Genomic DNA, 19,747 nt, shown 5'->3' on the forward strand with positions numbered 1-19,747 from the left:
AACCTTAGATTGAAAGTTTTTCTATTTTTCTTACATGAATCCACCGTTTGCACTTTGCACTTGTTACATTATATAACTTTTATAGTTGTGATCAAAGGTTTATATACAGTCATCATGGGCATGAATGTCATGGTAAATTTGTCACCATACAACTGAGTGGCGGGTGTGTCGGGGCTGGCGGTGTTCTTCCTGGGTCCACCTTGAGGCGGAGTCAGGCAATCTCCTTCACCTCCCTCAGTGGATTTCCTCCACTATCACTGCCTCCACCCTGCCCACTGAAGCTCTGGATTCCCTGCCACAAAACCATTCACTTGGGTTCACGACGACGCCTCCCAATTGGAAAACCGCTCTGATCCAAGTAAGCAGCCACACCTACTGAATCACTCCTCAGATTTCCTGGCTCACTTTGCCTCATTGTCTCTGTTCTCCCTGTGCCCTGGAGGAGACTGTAATCCTGTTCTGGTTAAACCAGTCATCTGTGCCCGTCTTCCGCTCCTGAGTTTCCCTAAGAAGTCTCCCCTCCACCTCACTGACGCTCCGCACATCTTCCCCATATTGTACATATTCATGTAAATAGTTGTTTAATATCTTGTGGGCTTGTTGTGGGTTTTGGTGTTTGTAAATGGCTTTGATATCACTGAATAAATCAAGTGTAAATTCATCGCTGAGCTTACTGAGTCTGCTTTTGGGTCCTTTCCCTCAAGCTGGCCTCCAGGTCACCTTGTGATAAACATGGGCTTTTAAACTTTTAAAACTTCGAAGTTTTCTTTTTCCAGTACAGCATGCATACATGCTTTTGGTAGACATTAACAAGCTTTTGCATAACTTAGGCTGGATATTTGACCATTCTCCTTGGTAGATTTGGTAGAATTCATATACTTTAGTTGGTTTCCTGGCACATGCTAGTTTTAAGCATGGGGTTAAGGTTGGGGCTTTAGGAACACCAATCAAAAAGCCTAACGTTTACTGCTTTATCCACTGGAAAACCAGTTTTGATGTGTGTTTGGATCATTTTCCTGTTGTAGCACCCAGCTGTGTCAAGTTTCAAACATCAAGCTGCTGATTTCAGGTGAAGTTGATGATGTCTCGTCTGGCCATAAAATCTATTCTCCAGAAGGCATTTGGCTTGTCCATGTGAGTCAGAACTCACCACCAACACAACGCAGAAGCTGGCCGCCCCTCCCAGAGCCTGGTTCTGTTGCAGTTTTCCTGTTAAAAGAGTTTCTCCTTTCCACTGTCATCAAATGCTTGCTCGTAGGCGTGTCTGATTGTTGGGTTTTCTCTCTGTTATGGTGGGCATCTGTTATTGTACAATATAAATCAACTTGAGGTCACTGTTGTTGTGATTTAGGGCTATATTACCCATTTGTGCCTTGTTCATCGTTCAAACTAAAGCAATCACCCAGAGTTTGAAGGGCTCATTTACATTTCATTCACATTATGGCAAGTGCTTTCGTGAAACAACTATTTGTGCATAACCTAAAAACCACGCTTGCAGTTAAATTCCCGAGATAAGCTGCAAAGACACACTATTTTATTTGCAGGCAGATGGGTTCATTGGTCTCTCTGTGAAACTGTCAGGGTGATAGCATGCAAACACTTGCAACAAATGCACACAGGAGAGTGAGCTTACCCTACGAGCGATGCGGGGATTCTCGGGGTTGTCTTTGACGGTGATGGTGAGTGTGTATTCAGCTACTCGCTCTCTGTCTAGTGGTCTGTTGACCTGGACGACACCAGTCTGTGATACAAACAAGAGACATATTTCACCCTTATCTAAAAAAAAAGACAAATTCATATCCTGTCACATAAGCTTTTTATTTATAGTCTATACACAGCTAATGTATTTAGCTGGACTGCAGATTAAAGGGAGCCTAAACACTTCCATAGGTTAAACTAAACTGATAAACTGATCTGGGACTAAATCTAGAAGCTCTTGGATGCTTCTTTATCTTCTACCACCTGCTCCACCTTTTTCAGCCTAAACCCCACCACCCAGTTCTCTCACTGTGTCATTGATGTAGAAGGCTCCATCCTGGTTGCCAGCAGTGATGTTATAAGTGAGCAGTGCGTTGCGTCCGCTGTCTGCATCTTGCGCCCGGACTCTGGCCACAGACGTGTGTACTGACGCGCCTTCACTTACACTTGTGTTGTAAGGCAGGTTAAGGAGGACCGGGTCGTTATCATTGATATCAAGAACATAAACCCCCACCAGCACCTGAAAAAAATAAGAGCCACCTTTAAAAATAAAGGCATTCAGTTCAAGCTGGTTGAACAGCTATTAATAAACCCATAAAAACAAGACTTTATTATGATTTTTTTATATTGTGGGTTATGTGACATAAAGAGATTAAAAAAACTACAGCAGTCATTCAGGTGATATATAGTATCCTACATGTGGTTAATGTGTATAGTAAGCAAATAATAGAACTAAGCCACATTTAACACACAGTAACAGACATGGCAGAGTGTGTGGGTGCTTATGTGTGAAAGCGTGGCCCACCGAGCTGTTGCGAGATGGGGTTCCCAGATCTCGGGCTGTGACAGTGATGTTATAGAAGGCAGTGGTCTCTCTGTCGAGCTCTACATCCTTTCTCACTCGAAGCTCACCCTCCACTGGGGAAACCATGAACTCGTCTGACAGAAAAACATATAAGAGAGTGGAGATGCATATCAGTGTAGAAGGGGGTGTTCCTAGGCTTCTTATGTGACGTTATCTAAAGGTTCTCTACTTCACTAAAGGTGATGTCCCTGAAACGCCCTGCCTCGGTTGTGAAAATGCTGCACGTCCCTTTTATACGACTATAAAATTTGGTTACTTAATAGTCAGGTTACAATGTTGCAAGGACATTTTGGACATGTTTCCAGGAAGTGTTACGAGACGGTGCCCTTCACAATAACTGTAATGTTCTCAGGATGTTCAGAGACGTTTTGAGGGATTTCATAACAGTTTACCGTCACCACAGCAAATCAGTCTGATACGAACTTTGGAAATCTCCACCGGTGATGCTGTACTCCACTTTGCCGTTGAGCCCGGAGTCTTCATCCCTGGCTTGGAGCGTCCACACCCGAGGCCCTGGCTGACCTTCAGTAACTTCAAAAGGTCCCTCGTAGGCTCTGGGAAAAGTGGGTGTCACGTCGTTTATATCCAGGACGTTCACCAACACCTAAAGAGGGGACAGGAGGGGAGAGTCAAATGAGAGCTGGTACACAGACGAAGGCGATCCTCGATAAAATGCAGAATGCATGTGGGAGGATTTCTATGTGTGTGTTATTCTGTAAATATAAATATGAGTGTTCGTCATCACTGTTGTGCTAGATGTCAGGCGAAGAGCAGGTTTTGGACACTGGTCCGTAGCTGTGACCACCAGCGCATAATGTCCGTTGCTGATCTCAAAGTCCAGCTCCTTCACAGCGGTAATTCTCCCCTAAATAAACACAGCATTAACAGAAGGTTAACATTTTTCTGCTGCTGCTTGTGACGCTTCAGCATAACTGCTCTTATGTCTCACCGTGATGCTGTTGATGTTAAAAGTCTGGATCAGGTTGCCTGAAGCGATGGCATATCGCAAGGTGCCGTTCAAACCCTCATCTGGGTCAATGGCCGTTACCGTAGCGATGGTGGCACCCACTGTCTCCGGTCCCTCGCTCAGCACTGTGACGTACTCCTCTTCGGGGAACTCCGGGGCGTTATCGTTCTCATCCACAATACGAACGTAGATGGTGGTTGAGGTCTGCATTACACACAGAGAAACACAGAAAAGCATTCACAGCTGCATGCTCTGTTTAGAGTGATTTTATTTATGTGAATGACAAAAAAACGATTAACTTGTGGCAACTGAAGCTGCAAGGGTCTCAATATGAGTTCATACTTCTTTTGTATTACAATTACAATGAAACTACAATGAGTTATCATCAGTTGGGCGTGCAAAGGTCAACAACACAACAAAACACTTGTGATGCTCTCATGTGACACTGGATATTCAGCATTCACTTTACATGAAGGAATAATAAAACAAATAAATAAAAACAGGTGCATTGTTTGCTGAAAGAATATCTTGTGAGAACCAAAACTGCAAAATCATGAAAGTGAGCCATAAAGCCCAGCCTGTTCCAACTCATTTCTGGTTGTTCAGATCTTGACACATCAGCAGAAGTAAAGGTATCACTGCAAGAGATAAAGGTCATGCAAGTTCCTGCTCCACCAGTTCCCCAACCAGTGCTGCAATAAGAACGAGCGACTAACCTGGCCCTTCAGGCTGGGGGGGTTAAATTCGTCATTCGAATTTTATAATGCTCCAAAAACAAAACCCACCAAGTGATAACCTGAATATCACCACAGCTTTGTTTACTCTAAATAGTTTTTGGCAAAATCAAAAAAAAAGAAAAGACGTCAGTAAAACTTTCAAGGCCCAAAGGTGAAGTGCGATCGTTTTTCACAGGAAGATCAGTTTACTTGTAAAAGAGCTCTCTTACTGTCACGTTTATGTTTTGTGTCCTCGTGATGCCACTGGGGTCATCTCAGTCTTAATTGTGCCTGAAAAAAATCTGATTGGAAACAAACAAAATCCCAGTTTGCTACAAACTGGATACTGAGCATTCGCAATAAACATTATTGAGATTTATCAGAAATATATTCTACCACTCCAAAACACGTCTTCTGGCCTGCAGACTATCACAGACTAAACGTCTAGATATTTCTAGACATACCTAACTAGAAGTAAAATCTTACAAGTCAGCAGACATTTCCTGATATTGTGACATCTCACAGATATAGTGGTCAGATATGCACCAGTCTGAAAATGTCCGTTAACAGAACAAGCTCATTTAGAAACAGTTTAATCACATAATTAGGGTTTGTTTTCTCCACCAAAAGACTCCAGCACCCTCAATACTATGTGCAACACATGTCGAGTCAACATATGTCTTGATGGTCATTTGCTAACTACCGTGTGAAAGCTAACAATAATATAAACAATGACTGAGCGAGCTGATAAGGTAATACTTTGGTGCGATTACAGTATGCAGATGTAAAAGCCTGCAGGCTGCCCCCAAAAATGTGATGATGCAACATTTTAAACTTTGCACCACTGAAAACAGCTCAAACTCTTTTAATATAAGTCTAACAGACAGGAACACAAAAATAAATATATACATAATTTTTAAATCCCTAAACATTTATATCAATATTGCCGTTAAAAAACAAACTAGTATCTGTGAGGCTCTTTTTGCGAGAAAGGATAGTGGGTGGGTCACTGAGAGCGAGAGAGAGAGAAAGGGAAACAATGAGGAGGAGCGAATAAGGGACTGTCACGCTGCTTCACAACTCAGAGAAGCTGGAGAGACAAGGGACGATAAACCTCCCCAACTGTTCTGGAGTAAAGTTCAGACAAGTCGCCTAGTTTTAGACTGAATGGGAAGAAAGTTGAACAAAGGCTACTTGTAGATCTAGTTGAAAGCCAAATGTTGTTTATCCGGACAGCCATGGAATGGGTCTCACTCCGTCGCTCATCAGTCTGGGGAAAGAAGTTCGTGTTTTGGTCGCTTTTGCTTTGCATAGCTGGAGGTAAGCACACACGTCCATCCTTTTAAGACTCGCTTAACTGGCTGATCCGGGCGTGTATGAACTTGTCAGTTGTGTTGTTTAGTGAGCGGCTAGTTGACTGGAGTCACAGATGGATTCTCTGTTTTAGAAAAGTCACCTGTCACACACTGATATATCGTTAGCTTCATAGCATAATTGCCTAAGTCATTTGACTAAGTCAATGACTTAGGCACTTATGCTATGAAGCTAACGATATATATATATATATATATAGATCTAAAAAGCATCTAGATGGACAAAACAGCCAACTTGCTGTGTCTTACGTGTCTGTACCAATGACAGTAAACCCTCTGCACACTCTGACTTTGATATTTTAACCTCTGTTAGCTTTTTACGACATGCACTTGAACGCAGCGACCCTGTAAGCCCGTTATTTTATCTCGCGTGTCTCTAGGTTTTTACTGAGTTGGTTTGTTGCTGTTTTGAGACAGAACATCTGGCGTGGAGCTGTTTAAACCGCCCGCCATGGATGCAGCCCAGTGGAGTGTAAATCCACCTTAAAGTCAGCGACTTTGAGCTTGACGAGATCAGAAGACCCCCCCCCCCCCCCCCCCCCCAGGTTTCAAAACAACTTGTAAAATAAATGCAGCGGACACGAAAAGAGGCGGCTGCAAAAACGCAAGAAGTTGATCCTCTGAAAGAAGTTGAGGAAAAGACTTCCTTGTGCCGTGCAGCGCAAGAACTGCACATAGATATCTTTTTAAGACGTCCGTAGGTTTCTGTTTTCTTGGAATTTATTGGGGATTCAGCTGGGAGCTGCGATCATACCCACACTTCATTTATTTATTTTATAAAAGGGAATTTGGGATTGGCTGAAGTTTAGGCAACTGACGGCGGAGGAGAGAAGAGATGCAGCTGTCGCCTCCGGGGTGTAGGGTCCGTCACTTCAAACGCCGCTTAAAAACTCGGGAGAGGTTATCAGCTTTCGCCTTTAGGATTTAAATAAGCTCACCCAAAAGCGAATGTAATGTTTTACTTAAACTCTATACAAATCAAAGCGTTTCTAGAGCAGTTGCTTGTGGGGATTCAGGTATAAAGCCAAAACATTCAGTGACTCAGATATACCATTTGATATGTTTCTGAATTGTTTATGCAGCACAATGAAATCCGTATCGTTTAAGACAGTTTCCTCCTTTCAGTCTTGTTATGTCTTCCTTGTTGGGACGTTTCCTTCCTTTCAGCTTATGATGAAAACAGCTGTTTTTGCCACTGCCAGCAGTGGGTGTCTTCCCCATAAAAAAAAACTGGAACCAAACGGTGCCAATTTTCCAACCAGTGAGTAAAAATAAAATTACTCATTCTTTCTCTGCCTCCTTTTCTGCTCGTGTTGTGGCAGGGATTGTGCTTGGTCACATGTGCCAGATGGGCAAATCTTTTACCTATGCAGCAATAAGCTGAAGATGGGGAGGGGGAGGCCCCGTCTTCGGCTTGAAATTTTTCTGGTCATCAGATTTTGAAAGGTCTGTGCATTTGTAGTAAAATCATAATATGAGTCACCAAAAGCAGCGGCCTTCATGCTGCTAGCAAGGGGTTTTCTCTCGCAAGGGCGTTTCTCTGAACAGCTCAAGGACACAGTGATGACCACTGTTGGTGGAACCTTGACTCTGCTTTCAACCTAATGCGACCTGAGATATGAAGACATTAAACTGTGCCAGAAAAGGTTTAACACTGGACGATGTAGTGAAAAACAGGAAGGCAAGGTCAAAGTAAAAAGAGGAAGTTAGTTTATAATAATGAAGTCAGTTTTTAAAAATGATGTAATCCCCGGATTTTTACCATTTTTGAAAAGACAGAAAGGCCCACGTCTGCTCATTTCCACGTCTGAAATGAGAGGCCACCTTCATTTTTAAAGTGAGGAAATAATTGTGCAATCGTGTTGTAAAACTTCTCACAAAGCTGTCATTACACAACCATTTACATGCCATTTATTATGTCAAGAAGAAAAGAAAGAGGAAGACAAATTAAACACACAAAGTGCACACGTTATTTTGGAAAATGCTGCCACAAATTTAGTTTACAAAGTACCAAGGGGCACATCAGATTATTATAAGAAAATGTAAATCTCTAAACGTTGACCTGCAGCTGTGACCCATAACCACTTCCCTTTGTGACAATGTAGAGTGTAGAGCAACATATTTAAAAGGCTTCCTGTTGCTGAAAAGGTGCATCTGTTTGCCATTTCATGCCAGGGGCTTTAACTGAAACTCTCTTACTTTAGAGAGGAGCTCGTCTCCTGCTGCTTTCACTAACACCCTGTAATGGGTTTGATCATCATTACCATTACAGTGGGTGTGAAAAGGGCAGGATATGTGTTGGGAAACAACACTTGCAAGTAGAGGATTAATGCAGTTTGAGAAAACCAGATTTATCTGAAGGGTTCAGCAGCTTCTGTAACATGAGGTAATATCACCGTGCAGACTCACCACAGGGTTATTCAAGACGTCAAAGGTGGGGAAATTTTAGCAGGGTTAATATATGTTTAATCAGCACAGACTATCATCCATGTCTGAACGAAAGAAAGCTGTCAGTGGCAACATGTCCTAAACAGGTGGCATTCTGCCTTAATACAAAGGAGGGCCTGTTTCTGGGCCCTCGGGGGCTATCAGGATTCTGAGAACAGTGATCAGAGGAGGAAACTTATATGTATAATTGAGCCAAAAACACGTCTGTTGTATACATGCAAGAGAAAATCAGACTGTTCCAGACACATGGCATAGCTTGTTGGTTTGGAAACCACATCGAGACAGCTCAGGTAGTACCGACACTGCAAACGCCACCCACTTGGCATGCTAAAAAAAATCATGTTCATTTCCTTTGAATACCTATTTAAAGATCACAGCGTTGTCGGTAAGAAATGTGTGTGCACATTAGCTCTTCCAAGCTGTTCCCCCAGCAATTAGTTAACATTTAGCTATATTTACCGAAAAAAATGCTGTCTTTACTCTCGCCTTCGATATGCATCACTTCTGTGAAATAGGTCTACAGAAAGCTTAAAGAGCTGTCAAAATGAAATTAGGAGAAGAGGAAGGTAGGGTGGGTGTGAAACAGGAGAGGCGAAGGGCTTCCTCTCCTATTGTCCCACTAGGAAGCCATGAACAGTGGGGGGATAAAAGTTTCACTTTAATCACCATCCCAGGTCTTCCTATTGCTTTTCCTAACACACAATGGCTCCAGTAGAGTTCAGCCCCAAATACAGAATTATGGCATCGACCTAACATTGTGTTACACACACACACACACACACACACACACACACACACACACACACACACACACACACACACACACACACACACACACACACACACACACACACACACACACACACACACACACGATGCACACATACTGTGCAAACAAATGTGCCAGCCAATGAAAGAGGAAAGGTGATCGACTGTTCTGCTGTATTTAACAGCAGCTGATTCTGTTAATATTTAGACAAAAACACTTGTGTGCTTATTAATTCTGGCTTGTTTGCACGGTGCAGCTTCCCCTTACAAATAAGTAGCACTGCCAGTAAGAGCCAGCAAGTAGTTAAATCCACTCTAATCACATTCAAAGCAAAAGTTTCTGCAGGCTTAGACGCATGTGGAAGTGCTTTCAGTGATTCACAAAAACATGGGTAGTTACTTTGGAGATTTAACTATCTAAATTATACAGCTACATAGAACAACATAACTGAACTTGTTAGGGAACTAATAAAACATGGGAGCTTTTAAATTACTTTTCTTTCTTTGATGAAGCTTGTCAGCTTATTTTTTTCATAACTAGCAGGGGAAAAGACTTTAAACGAAGCAGTAGCTCTCTAAGAAAACTATTACTAGAGAACGCACCGCAACAAGCAGGTCAGCAGAACAAGTTAAAATGAATCTGTGCAAACACAAAGAGTTAGGACCAAAGTTTTTAAAGTTTGGGATATGGCTGTAATGCGGCAGGCACAACAAAGTTAATCCCCCACTGTTTGAATGATCAAGTAATTGTGTAAGTAATGTGTAAACTGGTTAATGTATTGCCTCATATTGTAGGAAAGCTGATCTTTAGGGTTTTTTTTTAAATAGTTGTGTAGACAAATACAGTAAAGATGTGCTAGGAAATAATGACTGGCATTTTATACACATTTAAATAGTTTAATCAAGACTCTGATTTACAGGTTAATCCCCAACATTAATAGTGAGCATAAATCAGCAGGGACAGTCATCTCCAACGCTATAATTACTGGCATTGTGGGTAGTGGTCCAACCTGCTCGAGGTTTTTATCACATAAAGAAACACGAAGTTTGCAACATCTGAAGTTTGGCTTCGTGGAATAATGAGCAAGAAACGGGGAGTGGAAGTGTTTATGTGCTGGGATAACTCAGGAAGGAAGTCCACTCCCCAAATTCTGGCATTGACTGAGACTCCACCCTGACTTTCCCAAACAGAGATATGGACACACACACATACACACACACATTTACTGTAAAATTTTGCCATGGTGTCATTATAAAAGATACACATACGTGGGCAAACTCTTCTTTCTCTGCAGTCCACCCACACACGCACCCGTGCATGCAGCCTTCCTGTAACTTTTGCAGCAGTAAGCATTCTTTAATCATCTGTTACAAAGGCAGATCATTACAAAATAATGAGTCCGTTGACAAAGCTAGAGAATGACAGCCTTTTTACGCTGCTCTTTTACAACATAGCGAGGCGTTATATAGGGTGTGCATTTTCCAGATCATGTGTCTGCTTTAAAGTGAGGTTCTGAGAGTGGCATCACACTGCCTAGCCTGAGGATGAGCTAATTTTGTTGTGTTTTTGCAATGCAATAATCATTGAAAGCACACAATTTATGTTTATCTATTCATGCATTCCACTGCAACACTGAAGAATTCACAACAGGATGTGGTTGAGGCAGAGAGTGAGAGAGGGAGAAAGGTTTATGCAATAAGCTGAGAACGAGCTCACAGCTGTGCAGCCGGTTTCCTGAATGTACATGAGTGTGTGCAGAAGATCTTTGAGCGTACCATCCTTTGAGATATTAATACACATATCGATACACAACAATTGCTGTGTATTAATACCAAACAGCAAGATGATATTTAAAGTTAATAAACAGAACTTCAGTGGGATTTTTTTTTATACTGTCCCCATTTTAAGAGATGAAGAAGTTCCTGCCTATATTTCTGTAGCTCACAAAGAGGAACAAGAGATTTAACTCCCTCAGGACATTTGTATATTTTTCAAGACAGCAAACTATGCATGATTTTTAACCACAGTTTAAATGTACAAAATAGGAAGCAAACTTTGCACAAAAACCCAGGAAGCATGCAGAAGTGTGCCACTAAAGCCCATGTTAAGTTTGGCAGGTGATAAAATTACTGCTTTTACTGTGGTTACTTGTGCAATGACTCACTGTACCTGGCAGGAACTCAACTCAGCGCAACTTTTAGGTGTGCAACTAATTTCAGCAGACCTGCCATTTATTTTCTACATTAATTTCAAATTGCTCAAAACATGTTATTATCAAAATGTCACTGTAGGGTTTTATCCTTTGCTTTTTTAAAATCTTTCGTTATGTAATTTTTCCCTGGCAGTTTGTACCCTGGAAAGGCCCGCTGCCAAACCAGATGCGACTTATATTTGTACTTCCTTTTTTCCTCTGGTTTTTCTGGGTCATCTGTAATAGACAGCTATAGGGAATTTGTGTGATCTGAACCGAACAGAATAATAACAAGAATGGCTATTATTGCTTTGACCTTGTGACTCTGTGTTTGTCATTATGGTGAAATATAGTGCTGGAGACTTAGTTTAGTAAGTCTTTAGTAGGAACAACCAGAAAGGTTGCTTTGAGTACTTTGAGCTTTATGGGAGTTGTTGAAACAAAATAATAATAATAATAATAAAAAAGCAATATATAAAACATCAGCAAATAAAAGACTCATTTTTGTTTTTGTTTTATTAGAATGAAGAAGTATAAACTTATATGATCCTACTTCTCCTTCCTGTCTTCTCGTTCCAAAGTTATACCAGCAAATGATCCGTCAGTGACGCACTCCACACTGATATGTATACGTAAAACATGTGCAGTTATACATCTATACATCCATTCAACTATACTATACATATCTGTACCCTTGGATTGACTCACACTCACAGCCACTTTCTTACACTTTACTCTACACCTACACTTTATCCCAATTTTAATAAATAATCATATTTATACTACATTGAAGTGTTATTAAATAAGCAAACAGAAATAAATCAATATGGCACAGTCTCACCCATGAGTACACACAGTGAAGATGCAAATGATCTGAGAACTCATTTGCATCACTGTTGTAGTTGGTGTGATCCTATTAAAAGCTGGCCACAAGTTTCACTGTCCCGCCTCTTTCAGTAGCGACACCCTAACATTAGCATCCCTAAACTTAAACATTTCTATGGATACGTAGAAAGGAGGAGGTACCATCTCAAAGGAAGTTGAATGCACTACATTCTTCCATTGCTTTTGTCTTTTCTCTCTAGCTAAAGGTGAGACACACCACGCCCAGCCCCATTCCACGCTGATTGCTTCTCCTCCCCACCTGTACTACACCTGTCCTGAAGGTGCAAGAGTCAACATGACGTGCGTCCAGAAAGGTACCCTGCTTTCCCCCAACGATGTTGTGAGGAGCACTTGGCTCTTCACAGCCCACAGTGACCAGCACTGTCATCCAGGAATGGGCCCAAGGAATTTTTCTCACCCACACCGTAACAGCACATTGCCACCAGGAGTGAAGATGGATCGCATGGGGCACAACCACTGGTTGATTCTAGAGAATGTGAAACCTTCGGACCAGGGCCGCTACTGCTGTGGGATTCTAGAATTCAAAAAACATAGCTTGGTGCAGAAAGCCTACAACCATGTTATTCTACAAGTTATACCGCGTAAGTATGTCAAACGCTGTGAATGTGCACTAAGGTTATCAATAATATATTTTGCAAGAAGCTCAGGAGCTGATGTTGCTGAACAGTGAAACTGTTTTGACACGAGTGAGAACCGATTTATTTATCTCTTTCCAGCAAGGAAAGGATTTCAGAATTGCACTGTCTGGGATCCCACACCAACTGCAAGTACTGCAAGTAAGTATGAAACATTATTCAGGCCTTCAACCAATAAATGTCTGAGGCAGTTATTTCGTGATGTTATTAAACTCACAGCCTGTCTGTTGCTTCCCTAGGCTCTGTGCCAGTGGCCTTGGCTATAACAGCCTGCATCGTGGCTCTGCTGTCCCTGCCTCTTATTCTAGTGCTCGTGTACAAACAGAGGGAGAATTCACCGTTAGGAAGACGTATGTATTACTGATGTGCACAAACAGCTACACACACACTCACACTTAATTTCCACCTTTGGGCCACATAAGTCTCTCACACTGGACTTCCCATAGTGTTTGTTCTGACACGTTTCCTGTCAGTGAGCTCGATTAACTGTATTTCACACAGTAGGAAGCGCATTCATAGTCTTTTTGTAGTGTTCCGCTTTGTTTCAATTCATTTACAATGGCCCATTTCCTATTTCCTCTCTCCCAGGTGGACAAGAGCTAGTGAGGATGGACAGGTAAGGTTTCCCACAGGCAGCTGATCTCAGCGACCAGCTTCAAAACACAGCTGCTCCTTAGAATAATAGACTGTGAATACGGTGGCCACAACACTTGTGACACAATAGCTAGATTAAACCCACTAGCCTCATTAAAATAAACTAGTTAAAACCATGTATACATTTTTTTTCTTTTGCCATGATGTGTCCTGTATATGCAAATCCTACTGCTAATCATTTAAGTGTAGTGTTAAATTGTCATTACAGAAAATCCCTTATTAAATCCAAAGTGACAAACATGAAACTCTTGCATGTCTCTAGGAAAGTTTTGAAACAGTTTACTGGGTCATATTGAAAGTTGCTCACTTGTAATCATGCTTCTTCTTCATGTATGTGTGTGTGTGTTCAGTGAGGCTCTGGGCCATGAAAACCCAGTGTTTCGAGGGGGATCACCAGAAACAAAGACCCGCACTGTTTCTCAGATCATGACCAGGCAGTCATCCGAGACAGGTCGCCACCTGTTGTCCGAACCGGGAACACCCCTTTCTCCTCCGGCACATGGCGACGTATTCTTCCCAGCAGAAGGTAGGACCCCCCCCACCCTGCCTCACAACTTGTACTCATACAATATTCATGCTGAGACTGAGTCGCTGACATAAGGGACCTTCCACTGGTAAACATCAAAGCCCAAAAAGGCAGTGCAAGTCATCTCACTTTTAGAGGTCATTTACATGGCTTAGTGTGTTATATCTGTTGTTCCGATATTCTTATTGTTGTGAATGAATGCAAATCACTTTGTTCACATTTATTTCACACTCAAAAAAAGAAACACTTAAAAAAACAAAAATGAAAAAGTACCGGGATATGCGTGTAACTGCATTGCACACAAGGGTTTTGCAAGACACCTATATCAAAATGTGCACTCAGTCTGGTAAAAGACTGATGCAATCAAGAACCACTAGTTCTTTCTGTGCTTTTGCTGAAACATCCTGCGTTTGGTGGAAGTGTTGGTGGAAAGATGCTCGTGAATTTGTAGTGCGTAGCTGCACACTCAAAAACAGCTGGGCTGAGTCTTGCATGACTCTGAAAATATATTGTGTAGGAGATTTCATCCCCCCCGCACACACACACACACACACACACACACACACACACACACACACACACACACACGAAACCACCCCCTTACACTGTCCTCTTCTTAATTCTTCTCACAAGTCATTCTCCACCCATCAGCACTCTCATTGAACACTAATGGCTCCTTCAGTTGTTCCTTCTGACTCAACTTGAAATAATATTGAAACATTAGACACGGTTAAGGGGTTCAATCCTTAGTGTTTTTCTGCCGATTCCTGGGACACCTGTGCAGACATTCCAGGCATACTGAGGCGGATTGCCCCCATTTCCTTATAGCACGGTTTGAGATGTGCATGGGAAGAGGGTAAGGTACAACTTACTGAGTATACAGCCTTAAGCAACCCATAAAGGTTTCAACACTGTAATAGGTGAATATATGGACAAGCCTTCCTGAAGCTCAAACAGAAATGAGAAACATAAACATAAGGTAAAATTGTGCCATATGCTGCAGTTTTCGCCTCTTCAATCAAACATTATTCTTTTACTGGGGAGCTGGACGCCTTTTCCATTTCTTGGTGTGATCTCTATGTTTCCCGTCTGCAAAGAAAAGTCAAAATTATTGATAAAACCTTCATATGTTCGACATAAAAAACAATATCTTTGACATTTGTCAAGGAGGATTTTCCATGCCGGGGCTCATTTCCTTCAGTGGTCCACAGATGTTATGTTGAAATACACAGCTTCTCATAAGGTTTCATGTTACATGGATGGAGGCCACACTTTAGCTTTCTTCTTCATTTTTTCCAACTTGCTGACCTTAAACTTTGCGGAATTCAACAAGCAGCACTTCCCTGTTATCGCTAGCATGTCGCAACCCAGACCCAAGGCCTTGTTGTTCTGCTTTTTAATGAGTTTTCAGAAACACGAGTAGTTCTGTGGAACTGATCAGTCTCCATGTGTGTCTGTAGTACTCTGAGATGTGGGAGTTATGGAAAAAAAAAAGTTAAAAAAAGTAAATTCTTTCAATTTTTTCATTTGACTTTTGAAAGATCAGGTATGTTTGAGGCAGGAAGTGCACATTTGCATGTTCGAACACCCCCATATCTAATTTTCCACATAACAAAAAAAGGAAAAGAAAAGAATTGTATGTTTGTGTAGGTGGATAGTGATACCTACAATGATTTCTGTGCTCTCACTGACATGCACTGTCTTTGCTTGCAGCTGCCATCCCTGAGTTTCCAGAGTTCCTGTAGGTTTCAAGAGGAGCTGAACCTCAATCATCACTCAAACTGCTGATCTGGAAACAGCCCCGCAACTATCTTCCTCTTCTCTCTGCCTTCAGACGGACGCTCTCCTTCGAGCCATCTCAGAATAACCCCGGATTTTAGTCTGTACATTGTCTGGACCCAAGGAGGGAAAAAAGAAGGCTGCATTTCTTTGATTCATAAACTACTTCCACCTGCAACAACAGCTGCAGGCAAAAAGTGAACTTTGGCTCGTGACGACTTGTTGTGCTTCATTTTACATCCAAACACTGGCGATGGCTTGCAAACCATTCATTCGAATCAGGTACCTCGTTTGGATGAAACACACTGCTTATAATAGTGTTGGCACTTTGCGTGACTGTCTGTATAATTTGTGTCAGTATTGCGGTTTCTATATGTCAGCAAGCACACCAACCAAAGATCCATGCTATAGAAAATGTGCAGGGGTGGCATGTTGTTTAGGGCAAGTCAAACCCTAAAGAACTCACAATGATTTCTGTAAATTTCCTGTGTCACTCTTGTGGTTTCTTTGTAACTGTAAGGGGGCCAACCGAAGACTTATTGTAAATCTGTCTTTATGTATTTGCTAAATGCACAAGCTGTCTAAGAAACAATCCTATGTAAAAGACCCCACACAAGACTACTTTTTAACTTGTTGATGTTGTAACCTTTACACAAGAAGGCAGGAAGGTTACATCTCCAGGAAGCAAACAGTGTTGTTTTTGTTTTCTTTCTTCTTCATGTTTTTTTTTTTTTAAAACCGAACAACTGGTGTGAGGACGACTTAACACCCTTTTCTCCCTTTAGTCATTTGACATAAGCCGTCTGCACCAGCGAACTCTCAATCATCAGAGAAGTGCCAAAGGTCTTGTACAAAAAAAGAACAGTTTTTGCTTTTACAGGCATTATGCTGTTCCTCTGTTTTAACTTGAACTTGCCATGTTTTCTATTTCTTCTTTGCTACCTCAGCTATGCGTAAACTCTGTTGCTTTAAATACTGTCTTTCCTTCCTGTGCTTCCAGAAACGCAGCCCTTCACAGTGGCCTTAAATATTCTCATAAAGTGCTGAAAATTGCAGGAAGAATTTAGAAAAAGCATTCAGAAAAGACGTTCTTGCTTGTGCTCGTGTACAGTTCAATAATTCTAAACAAAATGTTTATTGTTTTTTACTCTTGAATGTAGCTGATTTTTATTAAATAAAGAACAACAACAAAAACCTTAAAACAGTTTAATCACTGCAGTGGAAGTAAATCTTTTATGAATATTTTTGTTTTTTATTTTTTTTATTTGACTGTGGTAAAATATATTGTAGTATTCATTTGTATTTTATTAGTACGTGTGCAATGGGGCTGTTTGATAAATATCAAATATTTCAAGTGAAAGTGCGGGAAAAAAGCTTTAAAATGTTAACCTAAGATCAGTGAACACAACTTGGCTTAAGAGAAGAAGGGCGAACGTATATATGACAGCATTTTTGATATTATTTAGTGTGACTGTAAAAACCACCGGTGGGTTTTTTTCACACTGAGGTGTACAGGAGGTGCTTGGAGGAAATCCTCTCTAGAACGATGTGTAGCAAGTGTACAGTTCGGGTTATTATGTAAAGATGTTTTTATTCTCTAAGAGTTAATGATTGTTTTTTGTGTTTAAATGCTTGTGTTTTCCATTATGCCTGCTTATGTGTGTCTGTGTATGTGTGTTTTTAAAAAAAATCTGGACTGTGACCACATGTTGACATGAGCGCAAACGTTAACAAAATACAAAAAGGCTTGTAATTAGCATGTTTGTTCTGTATATTACCGCTGAATCCTGCTATTAGTGGCTTTTATAATAAAGTGGCACTTTAAAGCCTTGTGTCTCTCAGTTGTTCCTTTCAAATGGCAGGTCTCCAAAACTATTACATTACAAGGACATACTGCACTTCTGTCTGGGGAGCCATCACAGATAGAACAAGGTTGTTCCACTTGTGTGCTTCTAAGATGGTGCACACCAGAGGGAGACCGGCATTGAGGAGAGAAAATGATAAAACAAGCTTAGCATCTTGTTTCATGAGAAAAGACAGAGCTAGATGACTGATAAGTGAAAATCCCCGGTGATGGCCATTGTTCTCTTCCCAGCTTTTTCTCCAGCTTTACATTGACTATTTATACAATGCATTAAAAAAATGTGCATTATTATAGGTGTAAAGTAAATTTATAGCACAAAACTCAAGTACAAGTTACATGACAGTGGATGCCTTTGTGACTCATACAGTACTGTACATTATTCCTTCTGTATAAGCACACAAAGGGGAAAAGAAGAAATGTGAATTGTGGCTTTCGTTTTGACAAAATGAAAGCCATTTAACTTAAAGAGAATATCAAGAAACCACTATATTTGTCTTCCTGCATTTTATATTTGCCATATTTGTGCCTTAATTAGGTCAAGCAGATAAGAAAGCATTAAGCAGACCTTAACAGAACCCGTGTCTCGGACAAGAGTGTGAGTAAGATCAAAACTGTTATGTATAAGAAGCTGAATCCTCTTAACCAGTATTATTCAACTTTACTCATCATCATCATTTGTCCTGAAACTCACCTTGAAATTACATTTAAGTATATTTCCCAGTTATTATTTTAACATCTATTTCTTAAATATAACACTTACATGTGTTATTTGAGAGCTTATATCCATTATTAGTACACTGAAAATAACCCATCTGTCTGCATACTGCTGGAGCCTATGCTAGGTATCATAGGGGCAAGAGGGAGGGTACACCCTGAACAGGTCGCCGGGCCAACACATGAGTCCAATTTTAAAAAATGGGGTAAATTACAAATCCCCAAATAGCGCTCGTAGGTGTCTGTTTTGTTTTCCCAACACAGCTGCAGTGAGTTTACTTTAATATCAAGTGCCAAAAATAACACATTCTTTTCATCCACTGAGCTGTGGCGTCTGGCAGTACTATTTACGTCACAACCCAGATTGCGGCGGCGCTACGTGTTAGTAAATGTGGCCCATAGAGGCAGAACTATTCATGTCTACCTCATGCATGCACACTTACAAACACAAAAAATGGTTAGTTATTTATTATCCTGATGAATTCAGATTCAATACTCTCAGTGATCTGAGAGTAGCTAAAGGAAAAAATTGTTGGAATTGATATTAATAAGATATGTTTGCAGCATGTTGTAATGCCATGCTTACTGCTGTGCCCTACCGACAGAGGTGGCGTGCCGTCATCTTCCACGGTGACCGTTAGTCGGTACTCGGCCTGGCGCTCTCGATCGGGAGGGGATGGGCGCGTCACCATCTCTCCGGTCACTCGGTCCATGCGGAAGGTCAGGTCCTGGTTTCCAGCAGTGAGATAGTAAAACAGCATGGCATTGGGACCGATGTCCCGGTCTGTCGCCATCACATGGACGACTGATGTACCTCCTCCAACGTTCTGCAAAATACATCAAAAAAGAAGCCTTGTTAAATTATGGATCATCTGTGGTAGACTATAATAAAACTTAACAGCTGAATACTATTTCTGTATACACTGACATCACTGGCTTGCTTAGCTTAGATCGTGTGTCGAGTGCATCCCTACCTCATTCACGCTGACGTTGTAGCCCCTCTGGCTCTCAACAACTGGCGCATTATCATTAACGTCCAGTATGTTGATGGTGAGAGAGTGGTCCGTGTGTCTGGGAGGTGAGCCATTGTCAGTGGCACGGACCTAAAACAATACATGTGAACTGATGTGCATTAGAACACAAGCCTCAGCATGCATTTTGATACCTGGCATTAAACCCCACAGAGGATAAATAAACGAAACGCATGCACTTTGAATACTTTATTAAAATCTGTTTTCATTAACATCAATAATATTAAAACATGACGAGTAAATGAAAAACACTTGTGCCTTTTGTCTCTACAGAACAACAGTCTCAAAAAATGTCTATTTGGTTTTCAATTAAAAGCATCAAACATAAGGCCTGGGGGCCAGAATCGGCCCAGCAAACACTCCAATCTGGCCATTGAATGGCTTTGGAAAATGTGAAGTAAGATCTCGGACTTGAAACTGTATTTTCTGAACTTTTTGTACTAAAGAAAGACCTCCCCCATTGCCATTCATCCTAACAAGTGTAATTAATTAACTCTTTAATGGTTAAAAAATTAAAGATGTTTTTTCATAATCTACCACAGAGATTTTTCTTCGAATTAATAAGAACTTCATGTTTTATAATTACTGGACAGTCTGAGTCTAAGCTACCA

The 19,747-nt window shown here is 41.1% G+C and overlaps 2 protein-coding genes across 2 annotated transcripts in view; one reads left to right on the forward strand and one right to left on the reverse strand.

Moving 5' to 3' along the window:
- The window catches only part of cdh23 (cadherin-related 23), a 200,091-nt gene that overhangs the window by 13,681 nt on the left and 166,663 nt on the right, over positions 1-19,747 (reverse strand). Inside the window, exons 35-42 of the mRNA XM_080868676.1 lie at positions 19,080-19,208; positions 18,705-18,932; positions 3,513-3,734; positions 3,309-3,428; positions 2,987-3,167; positions 2,504-2,637; positions 2,009-2,218; positions 1,634-1,741 (exon numbers count right to left, since the gene is read on the reverse strand). Of these exons, the coding sequence (XP_080724802.1) occupies positions 1,634-1,741; positions 2,009-2,218; positions 2,504-2,637; positions 2,987-3,167; positions 3,309-3,428; positions 3,513-3,734; positions 18,705-18,932; positions 19,080-19,208 (1,332 nt within the window). The remainder of the gene's footprint in view (positions 1-1,633; positions 1,742-2,008; positions 2,219-2,503; positions 2,638-2,986; positions 3,168-3,308; positions 3,429-3,512; positions 3,735-18,704; positions 18,933-19,079; positions 19,209-19,747) is intronic.
- Positions 5,303-17,438, forward strand: vsir (V-set immunoregulatory receptor). Its single transcript, XM_080868679.1, has 7 exons — positions 5,303-5,566; positions 12,113-12,514; positions 12,650-12,709; positions 12,808-12,918; positions 13,157-13,184; positions 13,573-13,748; positions 15,462-17,438. Exons 1-7 carry the CDS (start codon positions 5,464-5,466, stop codon positions 15,491-15,493), a joined length of 912 nt encoding a protein of 303 aa, XP_080724805.1. The 5' UTR covers positions 5,303-5,463; the 3' UTR covers positions 15,494-17,438.

Source organism: Rhamphochromis sp. 'chilingali', assembly GCF_963969265.1.
Source record: "Rhamphochromis sp. 'chilingali' genome assembly, chromosome: 20".
NCBI lineage: Eukaryota > Metazoa > Chordata > Actinopteri > Cichliformes > Cichlidae > Rhamphochromis > Rhamphochromis sp. 'chilingali'.